Below are 11,239 nucleotides of genomic sequence, written 5' to 3' on the forward strand. Positions count from 1 at the left end.
GGACAACCCGTTGCTCTAAACTTTGATAACCAAACTTGAATTGTTTTTCTATCAGCAACAGGATCATGTCGTCCAAGTTGAAATCGAATGCGAAATGCTCGCTGAGTAGTTATCAAACGCAGAACCACCATTACGGATATATTTTTCTACGACAAATTCGCGATGCTCACTGTTCCACGCCATTATGATTACTAAAAACGGCACGTATATTGTAGACCTCTATCTGTCTATGCCCGGAACGGAATACTATTTTATTTATAAAAAGTTTTAAATATAAACGTCTACAAATACGGGGGGTTGTTTTGCCGGACCCTGTATTTGAATCTATACGAATAAATCACAAATTACAGCGTAAGTTTTTCAAGAAGATTTTTAAGATCTTGCAATTCAATTATTGAAGAAATAAACACATTGGAAGAATATTGGCTTGAAACAACTATTTTTCCACTCAATTTTGTATAAAATATTAGCTGTCGAAATGACAATGCAAACCTTGAAGTTATATTCAAATTAAAGTTGACAATGTAACCTAACTATCAAAATTTGTAATTGTAATGAAATATTAATAGCCTAGTAAGCTTTAATTTTGATTATTGTTAAAAAAAAAACTATAAATAAAACTATAAAAGAAATAAGTACAGACCAACTTATGAACCTATGCGTAAGTGAAATTAAAATGAAGAATACAAACTCCGAGATTTGTCGATCAATTTACTAGCTTCATTTTGATTTCAATCAGTACGGTGAAAAAGAGAATACCAGAAAATTTTATCTGAGTCAATAAACTTTTATTATTAAGTATTTTGAGACTTCTTGCATCACTGACAAAATCATAGTGGTCAGAGGTTTTTTTTGTTGAAAGTTGAAACTCGTCGCGTACCTAATGGTTTGCATACCCCTGACATAAGCTATGAAGAGCTTTTCAAAATTGATTACTTCTGACATCTAGCGGAAATTTTTAATGAAAGCTTTTGTGCACAATGCTTTTTTTAAGTGCCATCGAACTGTCATAAATGTCAGTTGTCATTTTGAATCAGATGTTTTGCTTTTTGCAGTGGTCATCAAACATCACACCGTTTTTCATTCCAAACACCAAAATTGTAATTTGAAAAGGAACATTAGTTTAACTACATTCCAATTTTACTCGATATTAAAATTATTGTTTTATTTAAACAAAATGGTTAATTTTGTTCTTCAAAATGAGGATGAAGTCATTCAAAAACTTACCGACCGAATAGAAAGTTTAGCTCAAAAAGCTATCGCTGATAACGGAGTATTCCGTGTTGGTTTATCAGGTGAGTTCGGCTTCTTACTTTTATCAGGGTCAAGGTCACTGATTTGATTTGTTGTCCTAAAAAATACTCTATTTAGGTGGCTCCGTTATAAACTACCTGTGCAGAGCAATTCCAGCAATCAAAACTGACCTCGCTAAGTGGCGATTGTTTTTCTGTGATGAACGCTTCGTTCCTGAGAATGATAGTGATTCCACGTTTGGTGCCTATAAAGTAGCGTTGCTTCCAGTGACAGATTTAAAGGAAGAGCAATTCATTAAAATCAACACAAATCTCACTCTGGAAGAGTGTGCCAAGGATTATGAAGAGAAAATTCTCAAAGAATTCCAAATGGAAGATGGTTCCGTGCCGGTATTTGATTTATTGCTTCTCGGGATGGGACCCGATGGACATACTTGTTCATTATTTCCGGGTCATGGATTGTTGAATGAGACCCGTCGTCTTATTGCACCCATTGATGATTCACCCAAACCACCTCCAAAGAGAGTTACTATGACTTTTCCATTAATTAACAATGCTAATTGTTGTATGTTTGCAATTTGCGGAGCGGGAAAAGCTGCCATTGTTGAGGTATGAATGGTTGAGGTTATAACGCTGTCATCGTTTTGTAAATATATTACTTCATTTATTTCAGAGAATTTTCGTTAATAAGGAGTTACTGCCAACGGGTTTGGTTGCTCCAAAGAATGGGAATTTGGTTTGCATTTTTGATCAGGCAGCCGGAAAGAGCATAGGCGCTAATAATTAGATTTTGTTATGTGATATTTACATAAAGCCGATGGTTGCGAAAATAAAGTGATTTTTTTAACATGAATTTGTGGACTTTAATTTGACAAGTTAATGAGAAAATAATTAGATTTTAACATACTTCATGTCACAAGTCCAATTTAAGAGGACTTGTAAATAGACAGCAGAAAAGGCATCATACTTAAATATTGCTTAAGAAAGTAGTTCTTATTCGAAACATAGTTCTTATCAGCTTTCTGTTGTTTTTGAAAGGTTTGTGTTCTGAAGAGTAGAGTTGTCAATTGGGTTGTTCGAAAAAATTAACTTAAAGTTAACAGAAATATTTTGAATAAAATAAGTTTCGAGAACAATTAAAACAGTGATTATCATCGGCTTGGTTGATTTTTTTTATGATTAAATGAAAACAGTTTTAAACTGATTTTTCCCAACGTTTCGACGGTACATTGATTTAAATATTACAAAAACCTTAAAAAAAAATAATTTAAACAATAAAAACAAATAAAATTTAAAGCGCTTCCGACTTTGATGACTTGTCACTGTTAAATGTAAACTGTTGAATTGTTTGTGTCTGAAACTAAGGAACAGTAAACGGCGGATATGAGAGTCTTGTTTGCGGTTCATATTATTTTTGTTATTTATAATGTGAAGTGTATGTATAGCGTTTGGATGTATGTTTCTCCGTTGCAAGAATTTGAACTCCTTCAAAGTCTGGTTGATGTCCGGTTTCGATGGTGTGGCATGCTAGTGCTGTCTTTTCCGGGGTTTTTTTGCGAATGTCTGATTTATGGTTAGCCAAAATCCTCCTTTGTCGAAGGAGTTGTTTAGTTGTGCCAATGTAACAGAGATTGCATGATTCGTCCGGTTTTTCTTTGCAGTTTATTTTGTAAACTACGTCTGAGCGGCGATCCTTGTCCGTTTTCGTCTTTAGGCATGTAAATAAAGATGAAACTTACTGGTTTGACTTATATGCCAAGTTCACGTTCAGTTCCGACTTTTGGGAACATACAAAACACTTTTCTAAACACCATTCTTCTCTTCCAACTTATTTCCGGAAGAAACTTGATGTTTTTGACGAAGTATCAAGTTTCTTATGATTTTTATCGGAAAGCTATTGTCAATGAGTATTTGTGTTACTTTTTTCTCATTGTCGGAGTGGTATTTTGAGTCACTCAACGCAAAGACTTTATTTATGAGATTGGAAGCTGTGTTCATACGTATGTGTTTGGCTTGATTAGATCGGAAATTGACAAGTCTTCCAGATGCCGTATCCTCCTGATACCAGTCGAAAGATAGACGGTCGTTTTCCCGATAGTTTTAACGTCTAAGAATATTATTGACTCACATTCTTCCTTCTCTACGGTAAACTGGATCTTTTCATTGAATTGGTTGATCGTAGCACATTATCAATTTCTTCTCTTTTAACAATCGCGAAAATATCATCAACGTACTTTGCTATAAACTTAGGTCTGTCTAAAACCAAGTCAGCAATTGTCGGGGAAAGACAATTGCCTTTAAACTGTAAGTAGTTATTGTCCTTTATGCAAAATTTCGAAACGTTGGGAAAAATCAGATGAAAACTGTTTTCATTTAATCATAAAAAAGATCAACAAAGCCGATGAGAATCACCACTTTAATTGTTCTCAAATCAAACATAAACATCAACTTGGTCAAAATTATAAATCATTATAATAAGTTTCATTTCAATATCTGTTTTTTCGTTGCCTACATTTTCAGTCGAAAACGAATTTTTAGTAGCGTTTCTTTAAAGTATATTTTTTTATAAATAAATTACGCTTCTTTAAAAGTCTATCTTTTTATAAATAAATTACGCTTGGATTTTTCTAGAAAAAATATATTTAGGTAAGAACTGTATATTTTATAGAATGAAGTCAATACCTTCTGTGTTCTTGAAACTTTCGAATCGAACATTTAATTTTTCTAAAGACTTTACTAATGGTTAAAAATAATGTTTTTTTTATTAAATAAAATTAGTTTGAAGGCAATGTCTTCAATTTTTCCAAGATATTCGTGTCGAAAATACATTTATTCCAATTTTTAGTAGTATTTTTCTTAGACTTTTATTTATTACTAGCTTTTTACCCGCGGCTTCGCCCGCAGTGGAGAAATTAAATAAGTATGAGAGATAAAGGGTAAGGGTATAATAATAGAAGTGAGTCAATATAATAACTAAATTTAATTGCTTATCTGAGATCAACAATTTTTAAAAATTACTACAGACAATGAAGTTTCAACACCTTAATATATGCTTATTGAAATGCAACAACAAATGTTAAAATATATTTCACCGTAACAAAAATAAATAATTCTGAATTCTAAAGAAAGAAGAGTCCACCACTGCCAGAGTCTATTTTACTCAAAACTTGATGGAAAACATGATTTTGCTCTGGAAGTAATTGAGGGTCTAATTCTGCCACTTGATGTTGCAGTGCTATGAAATCATAATCTAGCTCACGTACAATTTCATTATCAAAATCATCTACATTGTCTCGTCGAGGGCTGGACATTCCAAAATCATCTAATTTTTTTCCAACCATCGTAAAAACCTTGTTTTCGATTATAATATAGACATGTTCATTGAAAGTAATGTCTTTGTGTACTTGCTGCAGTATTCTTTGTACTTATTCCAAAGAGTTTGAGGGTTAGAAAGACCCCAAGAAGATAAAAGCGTAGCGTAAAGTTCCCTGATTTTATCTGGCGATTGGCATTGTATAGCTTCCTCCATAGTTTCAACCCAATGATTGTCATTTTCTAACAGTCGCCGAGCTTCACATGCTTCTCGGTAGGTTTGACATTCTTGACCATTGACAATTTTAAGTTCTGTAAAGCTAATTGGACCTCTTTGGACCTCTAACATGATGCAACAACATGCGCAGACATTCGTAACATGTACGGTAAATATAGAAAAATAAGAAACAGTTCAAACTGTATTCAATTGAATTAGGTATTGTCGTCACCGTCGGTAATACAGTGGGTTGGTATTACAGTATTCAGGGTTGAAACTTCATTACTATGATGATAGATGGCGTTGAAGTAGCTAAATTTGACGATATTTTCACAAACTATTTTCTTATTTTTTGTAAATTTTTTTAATTTTTTTTAATAAAAAGTATCCTGTGTTACTTCTAGTACCTTCAAGAGTGTATGTTTAGTTTCATGATGATCGTTTAAGTAGTTTTTGCGTGAAAGCGTAACAAACAAACTTACATTCGCATTTATAATATTAGTATGATAAAAAAAGTCTCAATTTTTCTTAAAATCTTGCCAATGTTACCTATTACCCGTGTTTTGTTGGAAAAACTATCAATAGTACTGTAGGATTTTACACGTATAACGAAAACAATATCCGCAGTATGGATACTACCGATAAAAGTTAAAGTAGAATCTTACTACGGATGGGTGTTTGACATTTATACGAGTATCGAAAGGATCTTATGTGATTTCGTTCTCAAATGTTGGTAAGATTGATATTGCATTTGTATTTCGATGGCTGTTCGGTGAGTAGTTGTGCATTTGGGATCATGTGTTTTCCATTTGGGAACAAATAAATCTGTTACTGTTGATAATATTTAGTTTTGTTAATGAAAATGGACTAAGGACTTATTTTGCAAGAGAAAACAATAGAAAAGATAATTAAGTTTTGCTTTGTTTCCACCAAAGATTTATAAACACAGGTTTTTCTTCACAAATTTTGACCCATCTCCAATCTTCGACTAGATTCAGGTATATAAACTGTTGAGGAGAGTTTCAAGCTCGCTTTAACACCACGTCGTGTTAATGTTGTAAGTCTACGAACGAACTCCCTCCTTGAAGCAATTGCTAAATGAACTTTTTTTAATAGCATATCAATTTCCAGATGTTTTCTTACCATTTCTTCTTGAAAATTGACCATTTTATTAGTTCGAGTTATTTTTTTTTCTAGAGTTAATTTTAACTTTTGATTTTCACAAAACTTTCTTCTTTTTTTGTTGTTTTTTTTTTATTATTATTCTGACAGGTCTTCTTTCAGTTGTTCCAATTTTTAAATACAAACGCCGATGCGTTTTCTTGGAATTTTCTACTATACTATTTATAGAATGCCAAAAAACGGATATTCTTTGTTATGCATGGAATTATCTTGGAGATTATATCATATTTGACCGCAGGGTATATGAGGTGACAATTGTCGTATTTCAGTTTTTATAAAAAAATTGTGGTTGGAATTTATATCAAATTTGTACTATGTCACAGTGTTTAATAAAAATGTAAATTGAAGTCGCTAGTGTTCCAGAGATTTTATGGGTTAACTGAATTGTTAATCGTTTTTTTTAATTGCTATAGCAAGAAAAACGCTCACTCAATTATTTTTAAAGTTCTTTTTACATCTTTCAAAGTTATTTTCAGTAAAACAAAATTTATTTGGAGTCGATATTTCTACTGGTTCTTGATATATGTCTGAATGGCGAAATTGTATCCCGAGCGCACGTACGAACGTACAACCGTACATACACACGCACTTAAAACCTTTTATTTAGGTTCTATGGACTTTGAAACTTCAATAGTTGTCAACATTTTCAATTCGAAAAATCGGACCGATTTCAATAACTTCCTATCGGAAGTTGAAAATATTCTCATGGCAGTGAACTACAAGACTAAAGGGCCAGCCAAAAGTAAGTTTTCGAGCTTAGTGCAATTTAAATATTTTCTTAAAAAACAAAAACGTTTTTGGTCCCAGTTGTTTTATGTTTATTTATTTAGTTTTTTTTTTTTAATCAGCTTAGTACTTGCTTTACAGAATTCGTTTTCATTTTATATACACGAGTAGTTGTCAACACAAGTTGGTTTAAATTCACTCCATGAAGTAATTAAAAAATTTAAACATGCTTTTCAAAGGATAGAGTAGTCCGACAGTTTGGAATGCGTCGTGTCATGTGGAAGATCGTAAAAAGTAATCATTCCTAACCCCCTCAGCGCAATTTTCAAGAACCTTTTTTGAACCAGTTCTCGTCTCCATTTATGACAGGCATAATATGTTGTGCAGATCTGAAAAGCGTATTTGAGAATTGTGTTGTCATAATTTTAATTTTCCATTGAGTAACACACCTTCAAACATAATTAAAATTAATTTATTAAAAGAAATTACAGAAATGTTTCTCGTAAACTTCATAGTTTTACTTTTATCAACGTTAAGAAGCACCTACATACATAGTTACGAGCACACCAATCAAAAAACGAATGATGACATAAAGCAGGTTCAGACGACATAGGGGACTTGAAAGTTAGGTAAGTTTCAAGTATCTTATTGGCCAGCTGCCAAAAAATTACTTTCAATTAAGGCAACTTTAATTGACAGTTGATTGGAAAGTTAGTCAAGAAAAATCTCACTAACTACTGACTGCGTTCAATCTCAGAAAGATAGGGTATCCGGATAGCTTTTTGTTAGTGTTTTACGTTTAAAGTAACAGCTGATCAAAAACAGCTGAAATGTCAAAAACGGAATCCAAAGGTATCCAAGAATTTTTGGGGTATGTATAGGAATCTGACAGAACAGCTGATTCAACACATGGTTGGATTTCAAGAAACTTGAAAATTGATTTCAGCTTTTTGTATTTGTTGGTAAACAAAAAGATACAAAATGTTAGTTGAATTTGTATTTGATAATGTTCTGTACATAATAGAGGATAAAGAAGCTATTTGCCTCCGAATTTTATAAGGGTTCGCAAGTAAATTATGAATCGTATAGAATTCCAACTGAGCTGAAAAGGAAATCTATCATAGGTTACAGATTAAGGTTATCTCTTTTTTATTAAATTGTTACGAACCTATCAATCCATCATCGTCCGAAGAATCAGTTGAATTATCCATTAAATGTTTTAACTTACAACAATTTTGACTTCAAGCTTAAAGTTTCTCTGCTTTTTGTGAACAGCTGAAAGTTGTTTTTTTCAGACAGCTTATCCGACTCGTTCAATAAGGTATCTTAAAATCCACCTATCCAAGATACCCTGTCTAACACGAGATTGAACGCAGCCTATAAGTCAAATCTACTTCTATCAAAATGACAGTTGATCATGTTTTTTTCATTCAGCTGAAAGCTGAACTTTGTTACTTTATGATTTATTTATTTACCGCATAAATTCCTTTAATGCTTTCTTTAAAGGGTTTCTTATCAATTTGGAAAACAAATAACTAATATTCATAATACAAAATACAAATCGTACTGGATTTGCAGCTTACCTGAGGAGTTTTTTTTTGTAGACAATCGTTTTTTTGGTAATTTTTGTACTATGAACTGAAAGTAGTCGTTTGCGAGGTTAAGTTCTGAATTTGATATTCATAGCACTTGAAAAACTAACTAGTCTTTCAAAATTTACTTTCAAAGATGCTGAACCTGCCCATTGCTAATTTTTACAATCACAAGAATTTAAAACAGTTTTGAAAATTGTAACATTGTCATCGGCATAAATGGTATTGTACTTAAGGAATGTTTCAATGCAGGCTGTTTAAAAAAAATAAAAAGAATAGATCCTTGTGAAATGCTCAATAAATAAGATTGAAGACATTTTCCGAAATATCAACTAAAACCTTGCTTTCTTAATCAAACAAGCTAAATTAACGAGAGGCCCTTTTAATCGCAAAATACAAATTTATTTCGTTAAACCAAATTTCAGAGATTAGAACCTTGTGAAGAAATTGGTCGTTAAATAAAATATTAAAAAGTAATATTCGTTATAGATTGATAGTAATTGGTCGAGAAGGCTATTCTTGTCATATAGTTTATTCTACTTAAAATAGGAAGCCATTTATGAGTATGACCATCTAATTGTACCGAGGATGTTCGAACCTATTGGGCTATTGAAAGAAGCGAAGACAGAAGCGTAAGAATCTTCTTTATATTTCTTTTATTCTGTTTTTATGAACTGAATAATAGGGGACCCATTTTATAGTATTGGCTTTACAAATAATATATATATACATTTAATTACATATGGGTTGCAGAAGTCATGTGAAAAACCTTTTATAGATCCGGGTGACTTATTGGCCTTTTTTTATAATATAGTCATAATGATGTGTAAAAGTTAATTTCGATTCAGGAATAAAAGCTTGGTCATAATTGGAAGTCAAAACCAGTGTGTTTGCGTGTAAAACACATTGTGTTAAGTTAAAGTTTATTTACATATAAAGGTACAAATATCTCTCTTCTGCCTTTTTTCTCTTGAATTTCAAATCTCATAGACGTGTAAACATAGAGTTTACTAACGGCGAAATTCACGCTATTTTAAAGTTTTCATTCGTTAAAGGCAAATCTGCTAGAGAAATATTCGGTAAGAATAATTGTGTTTTGGGGGATGGTATTCTATTACTTCGAACCGCGGAGGAATCGTTTTGAAAATTCAGAGCCGGTGAAAACGACACCATGGATAAGCCAGCCTGCGGAAGACCAGTGACGACGAATACCGATCAAATCATGGAAAACATTGAGTTAGACCGACATGTGACATCTCGTGACATCGCCCAGGAGATAGGTGTTAGTCACTTAACCATTTTAAAACATCTGCAGAAGGCGTGATACAAAAAAAGCTTGATGTTTGGCATGATTTGACGCAACCTTCTGACCTTCTGGACCCAATCAACGTCTGTGATATGCTGCTGAAACGGAATCAACTCGAGCGATTTTTGAAGCGGATGGTGACTGGCGACGAAAAATGGATCACATACGACAATATCAAGTGAAAAAGGTTGTGTGTTTGGTGGGATTGGAAGGGAATCATCCACTATCAGCTGCTACCATATGGCCAAAGAATGATTCTACTATTTATTGCAAATAACTGGCGATCGAACAGAGTTGGCCAACAGGAAGAGTGTAATGTTTCACCAGGATAACGCCAGACCACACACTTCGTTGATGACTCGTTAGAAGCTACGGGAGCTCGGATGAGAGGTTTTATCGCATCCACGATATAGCCCGGACATAGCGCCGCCGGGTCCATGGCGAACGCCCTTGTTAGTATAAAGTGTTGTCCAAATTTTTCGTAAATAAAGATAAGTGAGAAATTTTCCAACCTTTATTTCACCACTTGCGAAAACTATAACGATCACCCTCTAAGGTAACGTAAAAAGTCCTCAATAGAGTCTACACATTAAAACATTTGTATGTCATCAGGGTAGTAAGAGGATGAGTGTTTTAAATCGAAGAAGATATAAAATAAATAGTAAAGTAGCTAAGTGGTTTCCTTGTGGTACGCCACGACAGAGTTGTTGTAAAATTGTGATGAGCACATATTCCAAAATATGATATGATCAGTTGTATAAAAGAAGAAGAAAGCCACATAATAACTGTATCGCTAAAACCTAGAACCTTGAGATTGGTAGATAATGTCTTATGGCACAATTTATTAAAAGCTTTACTGAGCTCTGCGAATAAGAACCACATTTTAAATTTTAATCAGGTCATCGGTAGCTTATACTTGCTAGAAGATGCAAAATTGTTTGCCTCATTTAAAGCGCAAGTTCTTAATTCATGTATTAATTGTTCTGAAAATATCACATTAATAAATTCGTCAACACGTGAATCCCTGTACGAGCTTAAACATAGATTGGGACCAAATAATTTTGGCAATGCAATGACTAATGACCAACAGAATAAAAACTGAATTTAGAGGTTTATTGACCCAATTAAAATGAAGTCTCTTTTTAAGACAGCAATATTGTCTCAGTTTTGGGGTTCTACACTCAAACAGTTAAATATACAGACGTTAAAATTCTACGAGGCAAGGTTTGTGAGTATGGTTCGATGTTTAAGAAGAAATGGAAAAATCCAAACCTCTGAAAGTTACAAAATGGACCGAAACGGAATCGTCAAGAAGAAAAACGATTCAATGAAGTCTTCGTGGTTGTAAACGCCTTAAAAGCTTAGCTTTAATAAATATAGAAGCTAAACTCACAAAAATACTTAATTTTCATCGTTCTAAAGGGTGGCAAAATTATTTCGCCCGGAGCACTAAATCCTTAAATACATTTCTTGATGCAGGCATCATCACAATTGTGCTTTCCATTTGTGTGAAGTGATTGAACTTAATTTAATTGGAAACATATTCCAATTAGATATTTTCAATAAAATATCGATGTCAAGAAATCAAATTGATTTCCCTGTCGTCTTTGTCTCGAAAGCAATTCATAAAATAAAATAGAGCTCTGTTAAA

At 33.0% G+C, this 11,239-nt stretch overlaps 1 protein-coding gene across 1 annotated transcript; it reads left to right on the top strand.

Moving 5' to 3' along the window:
* The first annotated feature begins 1,028 nt into the window (after positions 1 to 1,028).
* Positions 1,029 to 2,106, top strand: LOC129939288 (probable 6-phosphogluconolactonase). Its single transcript, XM_056047256.1, has 3 exons — positions 1,029 to 1,295; positions 1,372 to 1,862; positions 1,927 to 2,106. Exons 1-3 carry the CDS (start codon positions 1,178 to 1,180, stop codon positions 2,038 to 2,040), a joined length of 723 nt encoding a protein of 240 aa, XP_055903231.1. The 5' UTR covers positions 1,029 to 1,177; the 3' UTR covers positions 2,041 to 2,106.
* Positions 2,107 to 11,239: the final 9,133 nt, after the last annotated feature.

Source organism: Eupeodes corollae, chromosome 1, assembly GCF_945859685.1.
Source record: "Eupeodes corollae chromosome 1, idEupCoro1.1, whole genome shotgun sequence".
In the NCBI taxonomy this organism is placed as follows: domain Eukaryota; kingdom Metazoa; phylum Arthropoda; class Insecta; order Diptera; family Syrphidae; genus Eupeodes; species Eupeodes corollae.